The sequence below is a fragment of the Nycticebus coucang genome, chromosome 7 (assembly GCF_027406575.1).
Source record: "Nycticebus coucang isolate mNycCou1 chromosome 7, mNycCou1.pri, whole genome shotgun sequence".
NCBI lineage: Eukaryota > Metazoa > Chordata > Mammalia > Primates > Lorisidae > Nycticebus > Nycticebus coucang.
This window is the reverse complement of record NC_069786.1, coordinates 128,117,364-128,141,795: the sequence shown is the minus strand read 5'-3', so window position 1 is coordinate 128,141,795 and position 24,432 is coordinate 128,117,364. Positions and strand designations below refer to the sequence as shown.

The 24,432-nt window shown below is 44.1% G+C and overlaps 1 protein-coding gene across 3 annotated transcripts in view; it reads right to left on the bottom strand.

Moving 5' to 3' along the window:
* ARMC9 (armadillo repeat containing 9) overlaps positions 1 to 24,432 on the bottom strand; it is a 199,553-nt gene that overhangs the window by 112,867 nt on the left and 62,254 nt on the right. For 2 of the 3 annotated variants that reach the window (XM_053597121.1, XM_053597122.1), the window contains exons 11-18: positions 22,608 to 22,719; positions 18,370 to 18,462; positions 15,015 to 15,077; positions 13,801 to 13,891; positions 10,124 to 10,244; positions 7,819 to 7,958; positions 5,387 to 5,463; positions 472 to 546 (exon numbers count right to left, since the gene is read on the bottom strand). In XM_053597121.1, coding sequence (XP_053453096.1) covers positions 472 to 546; positions 5,387 to 5,463; positions 7,819 to 7,958; positions 10,124 to 10,244; positions 13,801 to 13,891; positions 15,015 to 15,077; positions 18,370 to 18,462; positions 22,608 to 22,719 — 772 coding nt within the window. The remainder of the gene's footprint in view (positions 1 to 471; positions 547 to 5,386; positions 5,464 to 7,818; positions 7,959 to 10,123; positions 10,245 to 13,800; positions 13,892 to 15,014; positions 15,078 to 18,369; positions 18,463 to 22,607; positions 22,720 to 24,432) is intronic. The other variant, XM_053597123.1, reaches the window with a different exon arrangement.

Genomic DNA, 24,432 nt, shown 5'->3' with positions numbered 1-24,432 from the left:
ATTTGGTGGGTATCAGAATGTCTACAACTTTGCAGAAATAAGCCTGCTGGGAACTCCCTAACACTGTGGTTCTTACCCACCAAGGAGTTAGGCATCTCCTTGAGAATCTGATAAAAGATGCAGACTCTCTACCCAGGAAATGGCAAATACATATTATGCATATACAATTTCAGGTAGCTCATTAATGATCCAAAGCCCTTCTATGGAGCCCAAGTGAGGAGGACGCTGTTCTAAGAGTTTGGAACTGTGGTGCTGATGGAGGCTCACACATCTCTTTTTTTTTTTTTTTTTTTGTAGAGACAGGGTCTCACTTTATGGCCCTCGGTAGAGTGCCATGGCCTCACACAGCTCACAGCAACCTCCAACTCCTGGGCTTAAGCGATTCTCTTGCCTCAGCCTCCCGAGCAGCTGGGACTACAGGCGCCCGCCACAACGCCCGGCTACACACATCTCTTGAGCATGTTTTCTTACCATTGCTTTCGCTTCCTCCTGGATGGACGGAATAGAAAGGATGCTGTACAGAGCTCCATTCACATACGGCTGGATCTTTAGGGGGAGAAAAAAAAAAAAGTCATTTGCAGGTTTTCAAATGCTGCTGTGGGGAACAACCTGGCTCAAGAAACCAGGTGCCCACCCTCACAGCTCTCCGGGGCTCTAGCAGGTATGATTCCAACTGGCAGACACTTCCATCTGCACATCTCAATGACTCCTACAATTAAGAGTCCAAAACCAAATTCATGCTCCCTCCCAAAGTTTACTCTTGCTGTATTTCATTGCTTACTTAAAGTCATATCTAACCTCCTAACCGCCCAGGCTAGAAACCTGAGTCACCATGGATTCCCTCTCCGTTCACTCTCCTATGATTGGTCTTCAAGCATCTTTAATAGGAACGCCTCTTTTCAATGCCCACTACTACCATCCTTATACAGATACCATCGTCTGTGATCTAGGCTACATCAAATCTCCAAATTAGTCTTTCTACCATCAATTTTCATCCTTTAATCAAACCATCATATCATTGCCAAAATGCTACAACAAAGGCAAAATCATCCCTCTCCACTGTGGAAGCCTTCGGTAGAGCCCACCTCCAGGGGCCTAACTCCTGTGCAAAGCACCCACGCTCCAGGGCTGGCCTCCGCCTCATTCCCCTTTGCTCGTCTCTCCCTGCTGCCATGAAGTCTCCATACTACTTGAGGGATGCCCTCCATACCAGCCTGTCCCATGTCTTGACTGGGTTCTTGCAGGTGACCTTGCTGGGTATGCTTGCCACATACATGTCTATCTAGAGAACTGCTCTATCCTTTAACACTCAGCTTAGTCAGGTCTCACAGGGAGATCTTCCTGAAGTGTCCAGACAGGGTGTTCCCTTCTCTTTCCGGCACATCCCTGTACTACTGTACTGGAGACAGTGCCTTTTTAAAACCATACTTAGGTGTCCTCTATTATGAGCTCTCCAAGGACAGGACCTTAGTCTTACTCATACAGGTAACTCCAACATCAAGCACACACAAGATGTGGTATTATGGCACGTGCTCAATGAAAGAGAGGCCCCTTTCAGCAGACTGTGTCCTACCCTGCAGAGCAGTGGAGGGAGGCTTGTCTCCCACCATCCTAATGCAGCATCAGATCTTTTTTTTTGTAGAGACAGAGCCTCACTTCATTACCCTTGGTAGAGTGCCGTGGCATCACACGGCTCACAGCAACCTCCAACTCCTGGGCTTAGGTGAGTCTCTTGCTTTAGCCTCCTGAAATCTTTTTTTTTCAAAATAAAAATTTTTATTAAAATTTATTTCAAGAAAATCTGATTTTAACTGTGACCTTTTTCACAAGTGCTAAATTTAGTTATTAATCTGGATTTATTTGCATAATTATTTTTCTCAGTTTTAGTTCAAAAAGGGCAAGTCAAGTTTGGAGAAGGGCAATCATATTATACTCTGGTTATTTTCTACTAAAAGAGGGGGAATATTGTAGCTTCCATGTTCTTTTATTCCCTTGGAAATATTTTAAGGACTAATAGTATACCTATGAAATAATTACACTTTATTCTTCCTATACCTCAGGTTGGCATGAGACAAATGAGTTATTTAATCCATGACCTGAATCTTCTATCTGCACTAGGAGGATTTTAAAATATTTAAAGTTTGGGTTTACAGAACAAAATTTACCTTAATTAAATTATTTTTGTTTGTCTTTTTTCTCACTGAGCTTACTGATTTTTAAAGTTATACTTGACACACAGCTTGGGCATTCTCCTATGGATCAAGACCTAGGAGAAACTATTCTTTCAGCCCTCAACAAAGTAACACTAGAGTTTTTCATGGCCAAGTGAAGTGCTTAGTTGTTTTAAAACAGCACTACTATAGCCAGATTCTGGTTTAGAAATTAAAAATTACTTTATTGTTGAGAATTAAATGTCAGTATTTTTCACTTATAGTGAATATTAGCAATCTTGATTTTTTTTTTTTAACCTCAAATACATATTACCTGTAACTTTCTTTCTTTTTTTTATTGTTGGGGAGTCATTGAGGGTACAATAAGCCAGGTTACACTAATTGCAATTCTTAGGTAAAGTCCCTCTTGCAATCATGTCTTGCAGCCTCCTGAATCTTTCAGTAATCTGTATTTTATTTTATTTTTTGCAGTTTTTGGCCGGGGCCAGCAGCCTACTCCTTGAGCCACAGGGGCCATCCAACAGAGCACCAGATCTTATCCCCCCCCCTTTTTTTTTTTTTTGAGACAGAGCCTCAAACTGTCACCTTGGGTAGAGTACCGTGGCATCACAGCTCATAGCAACCTCAAACTCCTAGGCTCAAGGGATTCTCCTGCCTCTGCCTTCCAAGTAGCTGGGACTACAGGTGCCCACCACAATGCCCAGCTATTTTTTTTTTTTTTTTTTTGGTTGCAGCCATCATTGTTGTTTAGTGGGCCCGGGCTGAACCCGCCAGCTCAGGTGTATGTGGCTGGTGCCTTAGCTGCTTGAGCCACAGGTGCCAAGTCTTTTTTTTTTTTTTTAAGAGATGGAGTCTTATTTTGTCGCCCTTGGTAGAGTGCCATGGTGTCACAGCTCACTGCAACCTCCAGCTCTTGGGCTTAGGCGATTCTCTTGCCTCAGCCTCCCGAGTAGGTGGGACCACAGGCACCTGCCACAAGGCCTGGCTATTTTTTGTTGCAATTTGACCGGAGCTGGGCTTGAAACTGCCACCCTCGGTATATGGGGCTGGTGCCCTACTCACTGAACCACAGGCACCGCCCGAGATCTTACCACTATTTGCCAATCTACTGGGTAAAAAAAAGCATCCCATAATTGTTTTTATTTTCATTTCTCTACTGGTGAAATAGACCATCTCTTTATGTTTATAGGCCATCGCAACATTCTTTATTCTTTTTCTGTTGGATTGCTTCACTTTTACTTAATAATTTACTCTTCATCTATTAGGAGTATTAAGCTTTTCTTATAGGTGGTGTGACTTTTTTCTCGTGGTATTATTGTCTTTTGACTTTGGTCACACCATCTTTTTCCATACAAAAAAATTTAATGTTCATATAGTCAAATATGTACATCTTTTTCTTTATGTCTTTCAAGGTCACAGACATCTAATAGAGGATATATGTATGTTACACTTATTTGTGTATCAAACATATTTCTAGGCTCTAAAATAAAATAGTTATTCCAGCTCACCTTCACAGCAAATGTATTGGCAACAGTTACTGACATGATGAATTCTTAGGTCTATTTAGTTTTCAGAGCCACCATCTGGTTCTAGTTAGTACTTGAAACCAACTTTTATTAAGATGGAAGAATATTCTTCTCATTGGTTTCACCTGCCTGAGTTGAACAAAATGATGAACTGAGTTCACCAGGCTTAGAAGTAGTTAAGAGCTCACTGGCTTTAAAATAGAAAATGTGTGGCACAAACTGTACAATCACCAAGCCTCTGCTTGCTAAAGAAGCCACGTAAAGCAGCTGATGGGGCTGCGGGAGCGCAACATGTGAGGGGATGACCAGAGGGAAGTTGTCTGCTTGAAATGCAAACAAATGTATGGAAACCATGTGATTCAGTGGTCCTCAATCCTCAATCCTGTCCTGCTGAGATACCCCCCTGATCTTTAAAATGAGGTCAGATTTTTGTTGAGGTGTTGGAGTCAGATGATGCCATGGTTTCTGCAAAGGCATTTATAGAAAGCAAGTGTGAGAAAATCACATTTGTTTAATCCGTTTTGTTAATTTGCTTACTGATATCACCACTTTATTATTTATTTATTTATTTTTATTGAGACAGTCTTACTTTGTCACCCTCTGTAGAGTGCTATGGCATCATAGCTCACAGCAACCTCAAACTTTTGAGCTCAAGTGATTCTCTTGCCTTAGCCTCCCAAGTAGCTGGGATGACAGGTGCCTGCCACGAGGCTGGCACCCTAACTGCTGAGCTATGGGTGCCCCATCACCACTTTATTTAAAAAGGGCAGGCTACAGGTTAAAAACTTAGGTGCTCTATAGAAGGGTTGGGGGAGGAGTGCTGATGAGAGCAAAATTCAGGACAGCCATTCTGCACACAACGTGGCAGGACTTGGTGGCCTGAAACTGACAGGTTGTGAGCCAGCCATTATCTCTACACTCCCAGGGCATTCTGGCACAGGCCCCCTACAGTGTGACAATGTCCACTGAGGACCGTCGTGGCAGCAGAGTGAGAGGCACCCAACGTGTATTTCCTCCGAGGACTTGATAAGTAAAATGGCAGGGATATAAACAAGGGACTAAACTGCAGGAGTGACAGGTATTGAACCAGATGTATAAAAAGCAGCAGAGAAAGTCCTAGATCCAGCAGGGGGAGTCATAAGCAGAACGAGATCTAGAGGACACTATTTCTGCAAACTCAATACACAGTATCATATTTCTTTTAAGGCTACATCCACACCCATGGGGATACACTAAACACAATGAAGGTGGTGTTGATATTGAGGCAGGAATGATGGGGGCTAGAGAATACGGAGAAAAGGTACCACAGGAGAGGGCCCAGCACAGGCCAGTGAGGCAAAGGAAAACTTCCTGCTTCTGAGTTCTAAAATTTTAAAAATTATAAAAGATTTCAAGTGACTTATCAAAATACCTGGAGGAGCTACGCCTGGTAGGACATGCCTATAATAATCTTAGCTATTTGGGATGCTAAGTGGGAGCATGGCTGAATCCCCAGGGTTCAAGATAAGGCTGGGCAATATAGTGGAACCCTGTCTAAAAAAACAAAACAACCCCTCCCCCCACCCCACCCCCAAAAAACCCAGAAGAGGCAGAATGCTACTACTATCCTGGGCCAGCCATGCACTGTAAGGTCACAGGCACCAAGTAGCAGCCTCCCCAGGCCCAAGGCCAGCAGCAAGGGTGGAGTACCTCGTGGTTTTCATGGCCAAGCAGATCTGAAAGAACTTTGAGCACGAGGCCTGCCACCTTGGCACACATGTTCTTCCCTATAGAAAACAAATCAAAATAAAACATGACACATTTAAACACAGAAGCACAGTTTTAGGTCAGGCAGATTTGGGTATAAATCTCAGTTCCTCTGCTTATAAGCTATGTGACCCTGGGTGAGTCATGTAACTAACCTGGGCCTCAGCTTTCTCCTCTTTAAAATAGGAATTTTTTTCTTTCTTTTTTTTGGAGACAGTTTCACTATGTTACCCTCAGGAGAGTGCCATGGCGTCACAGCTCACAGTAACTTCAAACTCTTGGGCTTAAGCAATTCTCTTGCCTCAGCCTCCCAAGTAGCTGGGACTATAGGCACCCGCCAAAACACCCAGCTATTTTTTGGTTGTAGTTGTCAATGTTGTTTGGCAGGCCCGGGCTGGATTTGAACCCACCAGCTCTGGTGTATGTGGCTGGCGCCCTAGTTGCTGAACTACAGGCGCTGGGCCTAAAATAGGGATTCTTATTAATACTTACCTCAAAGGGTAATGTATCAAAGAGTGATGCAGAAGTAAGCTAATGTCTGTAAAGAACTTAGGATAGGGTGGCGCCTGTGGCTCAGTCGGTAAGGCGCCGGCCCCATATACCGAGGGTGACGGGTTCAAACCCGGCCCCGGCCAAACTGCAACCAAAAAATAGCCGGGCGTTGTGGCGGGCGCCTGTAGTCCCAGCTACTCGGGAGGCTGAGGCAAGAGAATCGCTTAAGCGCAGGAGTTGGAGGTTGCTGTGAGCTGTGTGAGGCCACGGCACTCTACCGAGGGCCATAAAGTGAGACTCTGTCTCTACAAAAAAAAAAAAAAGAGAGAGAATCACTTAAGCCCAGGAGTTGGAGGTTGCTGTGAGCTGTGTGAGGCCACGACACTCTACCGAGGGCCATAAAGTGAGACTCTGTCTTTACAAAAAAAAAAAAAAGAACTTAGGATAGCATGAAACCCAAGTGCTCAATAAATGGTGGTGGTTACTACAGTCAGAGCACAGTGATCACTCTCATGAAAGTGCAGTATATTATAGAGCTATGTTCTACCTCCCAAGTGACACACTGCAATCATAAAAATCATACAAGTATTTTAATAATTCCAAACATCATCATAATAAGCACAGCAAATAAACACATAAGAAAGCTGCTAAATGTTTTAAAAGCTAGAACTTTGTGCATATTCTATTTTTTAAAACAAGACTAAAATAAGTCATTTACTCAGTCACTATCACAGTTATGAGGTTCAGATTACACAGCATCTGAAGGTGAAGATGCTTCCAATAAACACCCTTGAACCAGCTATTTACCCAGCTAACTTTTTTTTCCAAACCCTGGGGCTGCTCAGACAGGGGTGGCCACAGCCTAGACTTGGCACCGCTTTTATAGGAGCCTCTCTCATCCCAGGTAACAGAGAGTTTCAGTGGGACAGTACTGCAGAAAAGCTAAAATCACAACCTTTACGGATTAAGTGTATAAAAGGCCTATGATGTCCACAGAACATTCTCATCTCAGAGTGGTGAGAGGAGAGACGACTGTGACTCAGAGCAGGAAGCTAATATGTTATCACTCCTCCCGTCACTGACTTAATCCTATAGATTCCTGGGAACACACTTCTCTTCAGAGAAGTGGGGGGTCATAATTCTTAACAGCCTACCTTGTATAATGCAACGAAGATGAAGAAAAATGGAAACAAATTTAGTTTCCTCTTTTTTTTTGTTTTTGAGACAGAGTCTCACTTGGTCACCCTTGGTAGAGTGCCATGGCATCTTAGCTCACAGCAACCTCAAACTCTTGGGTTCAAGTGATTCTCTTGCCTCAGCCTCCCATGTAGCTGGGACTACAGGTGCCTGCCACAGCGCCCAGTTATTTTTTTTTTTTTAAATGATGTTTAGTTTGCTCCAATTTTATTTCCATCTTGTTTAAGAGCTTGTGGAAGAACAACTTAAGACCACTCAGTGGTTGTTCCTACCCATTCAGTGGCCTGAGCAGGAGCTGCAGACCAGTCTTCAGTGGCAGCCAGTTATTTTTTTTAAGAGACGGGGTTTCACTCTTGCTCAGTTGGTCTTGAACTCATAAGCTCAGGCAATCCACCTGCCTCAGCCTCCCAATTGCTGGGATTACAGGTGTGAGCTACCACTCCCGGCTTTCCTCTTAATGTGGGCGCTGCAGAGATACTAGACATTCTTTCCAAGAACATAATGGTATTTTGGCTTCCGGGACTCAACAGCTTTATAGCTAGTTAGAAATGCTTTCTGCTCTTTTTTCTGTTTTCAGTTTAGTAAGAGGAGACTAAAGCAAACCACGTCAGGCTCATGGGTAATCCAGATTCGAGGGCCAGGATCTTGTCCCCTTCCCTACCAGAATGGGGGCAGGGCTGTGAGACCTGCACTCCGGAGGCAGAGGTTCATAAGCAAAGCCACTGAGTACTCCAGTGTGTAGTCAGACAGGCAATCAGGGTCCTTCAGAATATCAATCAGCCAAAAGATGAGACCATCTTGAATCATCGCTGTCTGCAGCGGGCGCCTAGGACGAAATGCCTAAGGTAAATTAAAACTGGTAAGAAACTTTTCATATAAGAGTATATAGGTGTTGTGAGGTGTGGTGGCAGGTGCCTATAGTCCCAGCTTCTTGGGAGGCTGAGGCAGGAAGATCGCTTGAGCTCAGGAATCTGAGGTTGCAGTGAGCTATGATGATGACACTGCACTCTAGCCTGGAGAGAGTGCAAGAGAACAAGATTCACTTGCAACAGAGCGAGACTCTGTCTAAAAAAAAGAGTATGTAGTAATGTGAATGAATGTCAGAAACGACAAACTGTACGGGAGGTATAGACTCAGGAGACCTATATAACTAAAAAAACAAAAATTCTTTGCCTGGGGCCAGGCATGGTGGCTCATGCCTGTAATCCTAGCACTCTGAGAGGCCGAGGCAGGTAGACTGCCTGAGCTCACAGGTTCAAGACAAGCCTGAGCCAGAGGGAGACCTCGTCTCCAAAAAATAGCTGGGCATTGTGACAGGTGCCTATAGTCCCAGCTACTGGGGAGGATGAGGCAAGAGAATCGCTTGAGCTCAGGAGTTTGAGGTTACTGTAAGCTATGATGCCATGGCACTCTACCAACGGTGACAAAGTGAGACTGTCTCAAAAAAAAAAAAAAAAAAAAAAAAATCTTTTCCTTTTAGAAACCTAAAGGTTTACAGAAACATAAGGAAGTAAGGAGGCCTCCTACTTTGAAAACTTCCTTGTCAATATTTAAAATTGGTTTAAATATTTACTTAAATTTTTAACAGATATTTACTGATAGTAAATACTTACTCAACACAGGAAACCAGGCCATAGAAATACTTCTTTGACAAATAGATTTTTACCTGTGCTCTATATAATCCAGCTTAAGCGCTTTGAGCTATATGAATATAAAGAAAAACAACAAAAAAAGAGCAAAAACCCAGCTCGACAGATACCCTTTGATTCAGATCACTAATGTAGAGTAAGGGTAGCTTAACAACCTGGGTAACACAAATTATTAAGGAGTGATTTTTCACCCAAAGTCCAGGTATAAAATCTTACTAAAACCTAATGTAGAACAGTAAATGTCATCATGTCAGCCTTAAGAACTGATAAGACTTAATGTGGCATGAGAAACCATATTAATTATTTGAAAATCAAAACACCATGGAGAAGCCAGCACTACACATCTCCTGATTAAGAGGTTATGATAAAACCACTACCCAGTACAGGACAGCGAAGCCAGTATCATTTTTTCCAACTGTTCTTTCTTTTTTTTTTTTCTGAGACAGAGTCTTATTATGTTGCCCTCCGTAGAGTGCCATGGGTTCACAGCTCATAGCAAATTCAAACTCTTGGGCTTAAGTGATTCTCTTGCCTCAGCCTCCCAAGTAGCTAGGATTATAGGTACCCACACAACGCCTGGCTATTTTTTTGTTGTAGTTGTCATTGTTTAGCAGGCCTGGGTCAGGTTTGAACCCACCAGCTCCAGTCTATGTAGCTGGCGCCCTATCTACTGACCTGTGGGCACCGAGCCTCCGTCAGATCCTATCCATGCATCTACCTCAGCCTGGCATATGGTCTGAGTTACAATCTATAATAGCACCTGGGGCTGGCATGGTGGCTCACACCTATAATCCCAGCACTCTGGAAGGCCGAGGCAGGTAGACTGCTTTGAGCTCAGGAGTTCAAGACCAGCCTGAGCAAGAGCGAGACTCCATCTCTACTAAAAATAGAAAACTACCCAGGCGTTGTGATGTGTGCCTGTAGTGTCAGCTACTTGAGATGCTGAAGCTGGAGGATCACCTCACCCAAGAGACTGAGTTTGCTATGAGCTATGATGATGCTATGGTACTATACCCAGGGAGACAGAGTGAGACTTCGTCTTAAAAATAAATAAATAAATAAATAATGGCACCTGGTGGGATTCAAATAAGTCCATTAGGTAAATGGAATGGTGCTTTTAAAATGTTTTACTCCATCCCCAGCGACCTTGAGTACCATAGTTTAGTAGAACAGAGATAAGCTTTTCAGCTCTATCTTGGAAAGCCACTCAACTTCTCCTAAGTTTTAGAAAAATATCCTGTGCCTTCTATGTTGTTATGGGAATTAAATAAGCATCAATAGTGGCTAAAATAACTCCAGTCTGATGTCACAGGAACCACGTGACCTCCCGCACAGTCATCACCTGAGGCTGAACTTTTGCAAGGCCCCAAGGACATTCTCCCGGGTGATGACATCCTTGTCCTCCTTCAGCCTTCCCTCCAGCATCCATAGCACCATTTTGTTCTGAGCAAGGTAGAGGCGACCTAACAAGATACCAGAGATGAAACAGGTGAAAGGTGAACAGAATTTATCTGGTATGCTCTAATACCACTTTCTATGACAACTTTGTTTACATATAACAGTAGCATTTGAGTAATTTTACATTCTTTTTTTTAGAGACAGAGTCTCACTTTGCTACCCTTGGTAGAGTGCTGTGGCTCACAGCTTGCAGCAAACACCAGCTCTTGAGCTTAGGTGATTCTCTTGCCTCAGCCTCCCCAGGAGCTGGGACTACAGGCACCCGCCACGACGCCCGGCTATTTTTTTGTTTTGCAGTTTGGCCGGGGCCGGGATCAAACCTGCCACCCTCGGTATGTGGGGCCGGCGCCCTACTCACTGAGCCGCAGGCGCCATCCTATAATTTTACATTCTTATTAAAATGTATTTTTTTTTTTTTTGTAGAGACAGAGTCTCACTTTATGGACCTCGGTAGAGTGCCGGGGTCTCACACAGCTCACAGCAACCTCCAGTTCCTGGGCTTAAGCGATTCTCTTGCCTCAGTCTCCCGAGTAGCTGGGACTACAGGCGCCCGCCACAATGCCCGGCTATTTTTTTGGTTGCAATTCAGCCGGGGCCAGGTTTGAACGCGCCACCCTCGGTATATGGGGCCGGCACCTTACAGACTGAGCCACAGGTGCTGCCTTAAAATGTATTTCTTATAGGGCGGCACCTGTGGCTCAAAGAGGTAGGGCGCCAGCCCCATATGCCAGAGGTGGTGGGTTCAAACCCAGCCCCGGCCAAAAACTGAAAAAAAAAATAAATAAATAAAAAAGTATTTCTTATAAAAGTTGCTTTTATTCAATCATCTATCTAATGAATAGAAAAAGTTTGGCACTTTCCTGGTAAGCCAAACTTAACTCATCACTATGTTTTTGTTTGGAGCACTGTCCTTTTATTTGCCTCAAATTCTGAACTCAACAGTAACATCTTCAAGAAGAAAAGGGGGGTGGATCTGTGTGCTACATGTAGGAGCCCTTGGCCTTTAAAACAGAGGCAGCAAAGAGTGCTGCCACACTTCCTGCTCTCTCTAGACATGCCCAGGACCTGGGGGAGAAGGTGGGAGCCACATCTGAAATTTTATGATAATCTCACAACAATCACTAGCCTGCTATGGATTTCTGAACTGATACAGAAGATGTTAATTAAGGACACAAGTTTCAAAAGTATTACTATATGAATGGCACATATCTTAGCTTAAAATAAATGTTTTCCAAATGAATAGAAACATGAACAGATGAAAGAATGAACAAAGATTTGGCATAGCATAATTCAAAAACTTGAAAACTCCCTTCATTTACATTAAAAAGAGCTCAAATAAGAACTTATCGGGCGGCACCTGTGGCTCAGTCGGTAAGGAGCCGGCCTCATATACCGAGGGTGGCGGGTTCAAACCCAGCCCCGGCCAAACTGCAACCAAAAAATAGCCGGGCATTGTGGCAGGCGCCTGTAGTCCCAGCTACTTGGGAGGCTGAGGCAAGAGAATCGCTTAAGCCCAGGAGTTGGAGGTTGCTGTGAGCTGTGTGAGGCCACGGCACTCTACCCAGGGCCATAAAGTGAGACTCTGTCTCTACAAAAAAAAAAAAAAGAACTTATCCAAATAGCATGTTGCAAAATCATTTTGAATTCAGTTATGGTGGCATCTTTTTGAAACAGTCTCACTCTGTCACCCCAGCTAGAGTGCAGTGGCATCATCATAGTTCACTGCAACCTTAAACTCCTGAGCTCAGGCAATCCTCCTGCCTCAGCCTCCCAAGTAGCTGGGACTACAGATGCCCTCCACAATACCAGGCTAATTTTTTTATTTTTTAGTAGCAATGGAGTCTCACTTATGCTCAGACTGATCTTGAATTCCTAAGCTCAAGCAATCCACCCACCTCAGCCTCCCAGAATGCTAGGATTATAGCATGAGCCACAGCACCTGGCCTAAATTCTTTGATTTAAGAATTTACAGCCTTTTCGCCAGACGTGGTGGCTCATACCTGTAATTCTAGCACTCTGGGAGGCCGAGGTGGGTGGATTGCTTGAGTTCATAGTTCGAGACCAGCCTGAGCCAAAGCAAGACCCTGCCTCTACTAAAAATAGAAAAACCGACTCTGCGTGAGTAGGGCGCCAGCCATATACACCGAGGATGGCAGATTTGAGCCCGGCCCAGGCCTGCTAAACAAAAATGACAACTGCAACCAAAAAAAAAAAAAAAAATAGCCAGGCGTTATGGCATGTGCCTGTAGTCCAGGAGGCTGAGGAAAGAGAATCGCTTAAGCTTAAGAGTTTGAGATTGCTGTGAGCTGTGACGCCATGGCACTCTACCAAGGGCAACATAATGAAACTCTGTCTCAAAATAGATAAATAAATAAAAATAAAAATAGAAAAACTGAGGCAAGAGGATCCCTTGAGCCCGAGTTATAGGTCGCTGTGAGTTATGACGCCACGGCACTCTACCCAGGTCAACAGCTTGAGACTCTGTCTAAACGAAAAAAAAAAAAAAAAAAAGAATTTATAGTCTTTTTTTTTTTTTGTTGTTGAACCATAGTCTTACTGTGTCGCCCTTGGTCAAGTGTTGTGGTGTGATAGTTCACAGCAACCTCAAACTCTTGGAATTAAGAGATTCTCTCTCCTCAGCCTCCCAAGTAGCTGGGACTACAGGTGCCTGCCATAATGCCTGCCTATTTTTTTGTTGCAGTTGTCACTGTTGTTTGGCAGGCCCGGGCTGGGTTCAAATCTGCCTGCCTTGGTGCATGTGGCCGGAGCCCTAACCACTGAGCTATGGGCACTGAGCCAAATTTACAGTCTTGTGAAGGAAACCGTGCAGTTTTTATTGGAATCAACTTTAATTCACCTTAAGTAGAAAATTATAGAAAATGGATGGTGCCTGTGGCTCAAAGGAGTAGGGCCCCAGCCCCATATGCCAAAGGTGGTGGGTTCAAACCCAGCCCTGGCCAAAAACTGAAAAGAAAAAAAAAAAAAAAAGAAAGAAAATTATAGAAAATGTATTCATGACTCGGCACCCATAGCACAGTGGTTATGGCATCGGCCACAAGCATGGAGGCTGGCAGGTTTGAACCCAGTCTGGGCCAGCTGAACAACAATGACATCTATAACAAAAAAATAGCCAGGTACCTATAGTTCCAGCTACTTGGGAGGCAAAGAGAATCGCTTAAGCCCAAGAGTTTGAGGTGCTGTGAGCTGTGATGCCACAGCACTTTTTTTTCTCAAAAAAAAAAACAAAAAGAAAATGCATTCACTACCTGTTACATACTTGAAAGCAAAATAAGCCGTCTTATGTTACAAAACAAGAAAGCTTATAAAATGTAACCAGAAGACTTACAAAATAAACTTCAAAACCAAAATGTGTTCTGACATAAACTACCATGCTATGACAACTAATCTTCGTAAAAGACCTTAGGTGAATTATGAATTAAACAGTAAATATGTGAGGAGATGTATATTATCTCTAAGAAACTTGGGAAGAATGCCCATTTCCAAAGGAAAAACATGGCAGTAAGACCTAGCTCTTCTCTTTGAGGAAAGCTGCCATCTCACCTTCAGCTAGTGACGCAAACGCGTTGATGAGCCTGGCCATGTACTGCCGCACCACCTCACTCTTTGAGTGCAGCAACTGAAGCACATTCCTCTGTGGGGGAAAAAAAATCCAGAGATTAAGAAAAGGGAGAGTAAACATATGTCTCCTCTCTGGGCCTGGTTGTTCTCTTTCCCAGCCTAAATTTGTAAGAGGTAAAATAAACAGACAAAAGCCAAACATTTCATCTACAACTCTTGATTTTCCCCTGATATTTGATGAGATTTGGAAAAAAGAAATTAGTCAGACTTCTAAACGAAAATGAGTTAATTACACGAAGCACTGAGAGCCGTGACTGTCCAGAGGCAGAGTGCTCTGTGGTGTTATTGTTGCTGCTGTTGTCCCAGGTTAAAATGGTAGATTCAACAGACACATCTAATTTTGCTCCCTCTACACCACAGTAAAACTACTGTAAGTGGACATTTTATAAAGACACAAATTTCTAAGGACAGGAGAAACTAAACGACACAATTTTGGAAGCCAGAACGCAGAACAGTAACATCAGGCTTAGTAGGCCCAAGAATGCCAAACCTCAAGGCAGCAATGGGCAATGCAAAATTACCCAGTTTCTATCATTTACTCCTTAAAAGGCTTAAGAATTAGGAAAAAGTGGGGCATGGTGGCTCATACCTATAATCCTTAGCATTCTAGCAGGCCAAGGTGGGAGGTTCACTTGAAGTCAGGAGTTCCAAAGAGCGAGACCCCCATCTATACTAAAAATTAAAAAATGAAGGCGGTGCCTGTGGCTCAGTGGGTAGGGCGCCAGCCCCATATACCAAGGACGGCAGGTTTGAACCCGGCCCTGGCCAAACTGCAACAACAACAACAAAAAAGCCGGACGTTGTGGTGGATACCTGTAGTCCCAGCTACTCAGGAGGCTGAGGCAAGAGAACTGCCTAAGCCCAGGAGTTGGAGGTTGCTGTGAGCTGTGATGTCAAGGCACTCTACTGAGGGCAATAAAATGAGAGTCTGTCTCTAAATAAATACACACACCTGTAGTCCCAGCTACTCAGCTACTGGGGAGGCTGAGACAGAAGGATCATTCATTTAAGTCCAGGAGTTTAAGGTTGCAGTGAGCTATGCTGACACTACTGCCCTCTAGCCAGGTGACAGAATGAGACTGTCACAAAAAAAAAAAGAAGATATTTTGTCCATGCCTATATCACCCCAAACATACCTGATTTTGTCTGGCCTTAGAAGCTAAGCAGTGTATGGCCTGGTTAGAAGTTGGATGGGAGAACTAAGAAAAAGAAAGAAGAATGACAAAAAGTTATTCAAGAGCAGCTAGATCTCATTCCTGACGCTCCAGCTCAGGGCTGGAGAAGGGGTTCTCATGTGAAGGTGACACAAAGGGTCTATGGAACAGAGGACACTGACATAGGTGAGCAGGAGTTCTAGAGCAAATGGAGGGGTCAGTGTCTAAATGCAGGATGAATGCTAGACAGCCACCCGCACTCCTCCACCATTTTCTCCCAGAACACTGGCAATCGGACTCCTACCCTCTAGGAGGAGATTAAAAGAGTCTTCTCAGGGCGGTGCCTGTGGCTCAGTGAGTAGGGCACCAGCCCCATATACCGAGGGTGGCAGGTTCAAACCCAGCCCCGGCCAAACTGCAACCAAAAAACAGCTAGGCGTTGTGGCGGGTGCCTGTAGTCCCAGCTGCTCGGGAGGCTGAGGCAAAGAGAATCGCTTAAGCCCAGGAGTTGGAGGTTGCTGTGAGCTGTGTGACGCCACGGCACTCTACCAAGGGCAGTAAAGTGAGACTCTGTCTCTACAAAAAAAAAAAAAAAAAAAGCTTCTCAGAGGATAATGACCAGCCCAAGGCGAAATAACTGGACACTCTGCCCAATAAATGGCTCACCCAGATTCTCAGTGGAACTGGACAAGGACAAGCCCTACCCTCACTCTCAGGACTTCCGATTGGCTTTTCAGTTCCCTCTCAGTATTTCTTTAAGAGATATCAAGGACTACCAGGCTTCCGAGGAGAGTACCAACATGGAAGACAGGGCCAGAACAAATGGGGAGGAAATGAGACTGTGTAAGGAGAAGAAAACTAAACAAAAAGTCATCACTATATTCTTACAGATAAAATAAGTTGTACCACAGCCAAAAAAAAAAACAAAACAAAACAAGAGAATGCTATAAAAAAGAAAATAAAAAATTCAATAGAAGGGTTGAAAGTAAAGATGAGGAAATCTCCAAGAAAGGGGAATGAAAAGAAAAAGGAGATATGAGAGAAAAGATTAGAAAAATAGAGAATCCATTCAGGATGTCTAACATTCAAAAAGAGACAGCAGAAGAAACAGACCAGGAAGAAACCATCAACAAAACTCAAGTAACATTCCCAGAACCGAAGCTGTCAGACTGAAAGGACCCCCAAAGCACTCGCAATAGACCGAAACACACTTCACGAAGGACATCAATGGGAAGTTTAACACTGGGGATAAGGAGAAGATACAACATGCTTCTAGAGAGAGAAAAACAGGTCACATGGCTAGGTGAGGGAACTCCCAGCACTCTGGGAGGCCAAGATGGAAGGATCACGTAAGTGCAAGAGTTCAAGATCAGCCTGAGCAAGAATGAGATCCTGTCTCTACTAAAATTAGAAAAATTAGCCAGGTCATGTACAAAAGACCAGGAACTAGAATGGGTTTAGATTTCTCAACAGCAAAACTGGGAACTAAAAGGCGATGGAGCAATGTCTTCAAATTCTGAAGGAAAAGCGTTTACAACCCAGAATTCTATACAATTAATTCTATACATGGACACTTTTAGTCCATGCATGGTCTCAACAGTACACTTCCTGCACACCCTTTCTCTAGAAGCTGTTATCTAAAGGACATGCTCTACCAACTAAGAGAATAAATCAAGAAAGAAGACAATATGAGTTTGTGGAAACAGATACAATTCAATAGAAATTTGGTGAGGAGACTGCTGGTGTAGACAGCCACCAGTCTAAACTGAACTGAGCTGACTCGGTTGCTGAAAGCTGTTGTCCCCAAGAGACCTACTGGCATCACACCATCTTTATTTAGGTCAAATTTTTATTGAAGTGTAACACCTATACAGAAAGCTGCACAGATGATAAGTGATGAGTTTTCACAAAGTGAACACGTGGATAAACTGGCTGCTCAAAACTCATGACACATATTGCCTGTATGCACAACAGATTAATGTGCAATCCACATTCCCAGGGTACCATTGCTATGGTTTGAATGTCTCCACCAAAACTCATGTTGAAATTTAATTGCCAGTATACCTCTGGCCTCCTGAATGGATTAATGCCGTCACTGCAGGAGTGGGTTAATTATCCTGAGAGTAGGATAAAAGGGTAGGTTCGATCTCCATTCTCTGTCTAGTGTGCCTGCTTCTGCCATGGATGACCCGGGCCACATGCTGGTGCCATCCTCTTGGACTTCCCAGCCTCAAGACACCTGTGGGCCAAATTACCCAGTGTAGTGCCCATAGCACAGTAGTTACAGCGCCAGCCACACGCACTGAGGCTTGTGGATTCAAACCCAGCCCAGGCCAACTAAATAACAATGACAACTACAACAACAACAAAAAACAGCCGGGTGTTGTGGCGGGCGCCTGTAGTCCCAGCTACTTGGGAGGCTGAAGCATGAGAATCGTGTAAGCCCAAGAGTTTAAGTTTGCTGTGAGCTATGACACCACAGCACTCTACTGAGGGCAACATAGTGAGGCTCTTTCTCAAAAAAAAAAAAAAATTACCCAGTCTGTGGTATTCTGTTACAGTGGCAAGAAATGGCTAAAGACAGCTGTTTAATCAGTGAGCACTGAGAGTGTTTGATATGTCACACATTGGGAAGCTTAACTGCAGCTTTATATTTTAGAGCATTCTGATAAAAATTCAACTGAAATAATAAAATGCAGCATCCTCTTTACAAATTCAAGATCCTGATCTTTGTACTGTCCAGTGAAATTGGCTGCAGATATATAAGGAGGGGTAAGGAGAAGGGAGGGGGAGCACCAGCACATGGAGACTACTTGGTGCCAGGCCGGGGCTAAGGAGTCCTGTCCTCTGAGCACAGGTCTGATAGCAATTCATCTCACCCCAAATGTCATACTTTTCCCACTGTGTCAGTAGACTTATCTGGTCCAAAGCTGTATACACATATAAATATTGTGTAAAAGACACATTTTTTTAGTCAAGCCCAGATAAGAGAAAACCTGAATTTACTTACATACCTTGCCCATCCTAAGTCATGCTCAGTTTCTAGGACTCACGGTACAAAGTGAAGTGCAGGAAAGAGTGGGGAATTTAAGAAAAGGAAAACAGCAGAAAAGAGCTCTAGAGATGAATCAAGCAGTTTTAAAATTTTTAGAACTCTGTACTGGAAGGTAACTAGTGAGATCTGTTATCCAAGGTAAACAACAGGTCTCAATAGTTACCTAGCTCAAGGCTGCCACATGGTCACTGTGCTAAAGTGCACATAGAATTGAAAGCTTCTTCCATCTGCTAAGATCACTACCTAGAACTGAAGGCCCTGGCCAGGCACTGGCCCACCCACCTGGTTGTGGCTATGACAGTCCAAGAGGTCGTTGCTGATGTAGGCCTGCAGAACTGTCTCCCTCTGCTCTCCAGGATGGGAGGTGGTCAAGCGCTAGAATGAAGAAAAGCAAAAGTAACAAGACCTAAGTGTTAGAACGGGGGAAAATTTTTCATATAACAGGCATGTTTTCAATGGCAGTACCAGTAACTATAACAAAATAAATAATAACCAGCTGGGGGCTGGATAACTAACCAGCCAATTAACAAGAATTTATGATATACTTCCTAATGGGTGAAGTGGTGAATGCTAGAGTGAATGTATCACATGAAATCCCCAGAGAAGTGAAGTGGCAAGATTCCCAATTACATAAGTGCTAAAAAGGAAGAGCTCATCAACCCCTCAAGGGGCTTTTTTCTTTTTTTGTAGAGACAAGAGTCTCACTTTATGGCCCTCAGAAGAGTGCCGGGGCATCACACAGCTCACAGCAACCTCCAGCTCCTGGGCTTAAGCGATTCTCTTGCCTCAGCCTCCCGAGTAGCTGGGACTGCAGGCGCCCGCCACAACGCCCGGCTATTTTTTTGTTGCAGTTTGGCTGGGGCTGGGTTTGAACCCACCACCCTCGGCATATGGGGCCAGCGCCCTACTCACTGAGCCACAGGCGCCACCCTAGGCTTTTTTTTTTTTTTTTCTTTTTTTGAGATGAAGTCTCACTCTGTTGCCTAGGCTAGAATGCCATGGTGTCAGCCTAGCTCACAGCAACCTCAAACTCCTGGGTCCAAGCGATCCTCCTACCTCAGCCTCCCAAGTAGCTGGGAATACAGCCGCCCGCCACAATGCCCAGGTAATTTTTTCTATTTTTAGTAGAGACAGGATCTTGCTCTTGTCCCAAACTCCTGGCCTCAAGTGATCCTCCCACCTTGGCATTCCAGAGCACTAGGATTACAGGTATGATCTACCTGGCCTAGCCTGAGAGAGGCTTTTCTTGTAGGAAGGAGCTGAAGAGTTGGCCCCTGCAGGATGGGCAGACTAGTAAGCAGCACTGAGGAATGTGAGTGTGGTCCTGCTCAGGGTGGTTCAAAAATACAGGGTGCGTTTGAGTAGGCTCAATGGATGCTTGACATGTGCCACACTGGACTCTATCGTATCCTAAATAGGCTATAACAGAGCAGTTGTGTGTGTGGAGCAGGGGGAGCGTGGCGGTAGCTAGCTAGAATTCTAAAAAGCTGTAAGTTTGTTATGTTTCTGTAAGAAAAAATTTACACAGTGTGATAGGGCTAGAAGAAAACTTCTAAGTGGGGATCATATGAAATATGCAGGCCCGTGCATATGGTGTGGAGGGGTGTGAGTTAGGACGTGACAAAGCCATGTAATTGAAGTGAGCAAGCGTCCTTGCTTCTCCAGGAAAGTCTTATGAAATAAAAATCCTGAGGCTGCAGGGCCTGCCTTTGGCCAAAGAGAAGCAAATTTGCAAAGACCATTCTGGTTCTTGGTGTGCACAAGAGGACAGCACGTGCAAAAGGCACCCCAGAGTGGGAGGGAGAGCTGGGGAGGCCCCAGAGGCAGGTGCTGCTGATACACCTGACCACCATGGCTGCGGGAAGGCTTTAAAGGAGGGATATGCCCAGAATGCCACATGAAACGCTGCTGACCTGGTGAGTTCATTGAGGTTGAGGCAAGGGCAAAAAGCTGGATGGGAGTACTGAAGAGGGACAGAGAAAAACAAAAAAAAACCTGTTCGTTTTTCTTATGGATACTAAAAATGTCACTCTCTCAGCAAAGGAAGGCCCTGCTTCCTCAACAGGCTCAGGAGGCACCTAGACTGAGATGTGCTGAGTGAGCAAACCAAGAGCCAAATAAGAGTTTGACAACCTGAACAAAGAGAGGCAAATGGCAGGGCGGACAATGGAACACATGCTGCCCCACCCATGCCGGCCAAATAACCCAGAGGAATCCAATATAGGATTGTTGGAGCAGGTATCTCTGCTTGACCCCAGGACTCTCTGCTGATGGTGGAGTCTCAGTCCTCCAGACATATCTGAGGAAGCACCACCAAACATCAAAGTGTGAAAGAGTTTCTAGCCAGAGTCAGGGAAACTGCTCAAAGGATTTTGACACCAATATACCTTGAAATTTGGAGTTCCATGATGGAGTGTGGTGCTAAAGCAGGGTGAGTTAGAATGGACCATTCATTAAACCTGCAATTCTCAAAGTGTAGTGTGGGGAATCCTAAGGAGTCCCCAAAACCCTTTCAATGGGTCTACAATGTCATTATTATTTTCATACTACTAAGATATGACTTGCTTTACTTGCCTTTTTTTTTTTTTGTTTTGAGACAGAGCCTCAAGCTGTCACCCTGGGTAGAGTGCCATGGCATCACTGCTCATAGCAACCTCCAACTCCTGGGATTAAGCGATTCTCTTGCCTCAGCGTCCCAAGTAGCTGGGACCACAGGCATCCGCCACAACGCCCGGCTATTTTTTGGTTGCAGCCGTCATTGTTGTTTGGCAGGCCCGGGCTGGATTCGAACCTGCCAGCTCAGGTGTATGTTACTGGTGCCTTAGCCATTTGAGCCATAGTCACCGAGCCTTTACTTGCTTTTTTCATGCTCAATCTCTCTTTTTTTTTTTTTTTTGAGACAGTCTCACTTAGTCACCCTCAGTAGAGTACCGTGGCATCATGGCTCACAGCAACCTCACACTCTTAGGCTCAAGCGATTCTCCTGGCTCAGCCACCCAAGTAGTGGGGCCTACAGGTACCCACCACAATGCCCAGCTATTTTTAGAGACAAGGTCTCCCTCTGGCTCAGGCTGATCTCTACCTCATGAGCTTAGACAATCTACCTGCCTCAGCCTCCCAGATTGCTAGGATTACAAGCATGAGCCACCTGGCCTGGCCTGGCCCATGTTCAATTGCTTAGAACTGTATGAATTATGGTGTTGTGACAAGTCAAATACAAAAGCAGACACGAGGATCCAGCTGTCCTCCATTAAGCCAGATATTAAAGAAATTTGCAAAAAATATAAAATAAAAAATATAAATGAGGTAATTTTTTTTAATATTCAAGAAATAGTTATTTTTCTTTTTTTATTTTATTAAATCATAGCTGTGTACATTAATGTGATCATGGGGCACCATACACTAGTTTCATACACCGTTTGACACATTTTCATCACACTGGTTAACATAGCCTTCCTGGCATTTTCTTAGTTATTGCGCTAAGACATTTACATTACACATTTACACCTGCAGTGCATCTTACAAGGGTATATGTGAAGCTTAGTAAATAGTTATTTTTCATAAAAAGTACTATTTATGTTAACATGTCATTTATTGTTGTTCATTTTAAGTGAATTAATAAACATTTTAAGAATTTTCTCATTTTTAATTTCTAATATTATAAAAATTGGTACATAAAATTCACATAAACAAAAGCTTTTTGAGGTCCTCAGTAATTTTGGGGAGTGGAAAGAGCTCTGAGACCAAAAAGCTTCAGAAGCAACTGCAGGCTTACACTGTGATCAATCTGAAGACTTGGGGGGAAAAGTAAAAACAAAGACTAGGCTTGCTTCCCCTAGAGCCTTGTTAACATCTCTTACCCTTGAACCTGCCCAGGGCAGGTTCCTGAACAGAGGTCTCTGTGGGGCTGTGGAGGAGCCCAACTCTGTGCTCTCCTACAAGGGCTCCCACAGGCAGGGAGATGGGGATCATGACCAGGAAAGGGCCACACAGCAGGAGCACTCTCCAGGGCCTTGAACCTGCATGTATCACATCACACAAAGGCAATGACAACTGTGATATAGGATTGTTGGAGTTTTTTATTAAGAGACAGGGTCTCACTGTCACCCATGATGAACTGCAGTGCCATGATCCTGGGCTCAAGTGATCCTCCTGCTTCAACCTCTAGAACAGCTGGGACTACAGGCACTTGTTACCATGCCTGGATTATTTTTTTATTTTTTGTAATGAAATGATCTCACACTGTCGCCCAGGCTGGTCTTGAACTCCTGTCCTCAAGTGATTCTCTTGCCTTGGCCTCCCAAAGTAGTGGGATTACAGGTGTAAGCCACCATGTCAGGCCAATATAGGGTTTTTTTAAGGAGCCCAAGGCTACAGATGCTGTTTTAAACTTTCTTTCTCAGTGTCAGAAAGCAGCAGGAAAAAACATTTTTAATAGATATCTTAAAAGATACGAGCACAGTAGCCAGCCAAGAAAATCGGCATTGGTTTTATGTTCAACTTCAAGGAAAAGTACCTACCCAGCGCAGAGCCTGCAACAAGAAGGCTTTTAAGCGATCACTCCCCCAAATCAAATCCTTCTTCAGTTTCTCATAATCCAGGGAGGGCAGTAATGGGACATCTTTCAATCTCCTATTTAGCAATGAAAAGTTCAAAGAGAAAGAAAAGGGCAAAAGGGCATGTTCATTACAACTCCTGAGCATCACGGTACCAAACTAGAGCTGCAGACAGAAGAGCCCAGCAGTAGACAGCTGTCTCCTGGGCTCCCAGAATGAACTCCCAGCTTCTATCTGGGGGCTGGCTAGGTTCCAGATTCTCTGCCCCTGCTTCAACTGGCTCAGTCCCACGTGTTCTGCTGGATGGACTGAGGTTCTGTTAAATATTTTTCCTAAAATGAGGAGTCTCTCCCTGAACAGATTAAGAAACTTCCACATTCACCTTAGGCCAGGTTTCCATACAGAGAAAAGAAAGAGCCGTGGAGGCTTTCTAACTTTCCACCCAAGTTCTGCTTAGAACTCTGAGCAAAGCCCAAATACTATCAGCAGCTCCATCCACCCCCCAGTTCTACATACAAATCTGAAGCCACTGAGGGACTTGATGGGGGGAGTGTGAAGGAAAGATCAGGGGTGAGGAAACAAGTGTGAAGAGGAAGTGGGTAGATGGCTCGGCCACAAAGATAGAAGCCAGTGGTCAGGAAGCGGGGTGAGGAGTATAGCTATGAGACAGGCTATAGGGTGATTTGAAGACTCTCCTCAAGAAGATTCCACACCAACTCAGGGGAGCCAGGTTTCAATTAAGAGAGATCTTTCTTTTATTAATTAAAAAAATATTATTAATTAATTATATATTTATGATATTTTGATGCATGTATATGGTATGCAAGGATCAAATCAGGGTAATTAGCATATTCATCACCTCAAACATTTCTCACTTGTTTGTGTTGGGTAAGAGAGACCTCTGACTAGAGATCGACATGGCTCAGGCTGATCCAACACCTGCCTTTGGTTAGCCAGAAACCAAAGGAATCACCTCAGATTCCTTGTCACTACAAGTGTCTTCCTCACATTTTGTTTTGTTAAAGAAAAGATGAGTGCATGGAAAAACTGGTGAAACTGAATGAGGTCTGTGGTTGAGTTAATAATGGTCCCGTATCAGTGTTAATTTCCTCATTTTAAAGTAATGCTATAATCATTTAAGATGTCACCACCGGGGAAGTGGGGAGCCTAAATTTCCCATAAATCTGTATTTATTTCAAAATAAAAAACTAAAAACCACAAAAAATACATGTGTCTCCAGAATAAAGGAAAAAAGGTACTGCATAATATTAAATGGAGTTTGGCAAAGAGACTGAAGCTTCAGGTTTTCATTTGTTTTTAAGGGTGAAATGGAAATGGAGATAACATGCTCCAGGACGTATTACCTACAGAATACAAAATTACATGCTAGGCTCGTGCCTGTGGCTCAAGCGGCTAAGGTGCCAGCCACATACACCTGAGCTGGTGGGTTTGAATCCAGCCCGGGCCTGCCAAACAACAATGATGACAGCTGCAACCAAAAAATAGCTGGGCGTTGCAGTGGGTGCCTGTAGTCCCAGCTACTTGGGAGGCAGAGGCAGGAGAATCGGTTGAGCCCAGGAACTGGAGGTTGCTGTGAGCTATAATGCCACGGTACCCTACCCAGGGCAACAGCTTGAGGCTCTGTCTCAAAAAAAAAAAAAAAAAAAAAAAATTACATGCTAGTTTTTTTTTTTTTAAGAGAGAGTCTCAAGCTGTTGTCCTGGGCACAGTGCCATGGAGTCATAGCTCACAGCAATCTCCTAGTCTGGGCTCAAGGGATCCTCTTGCC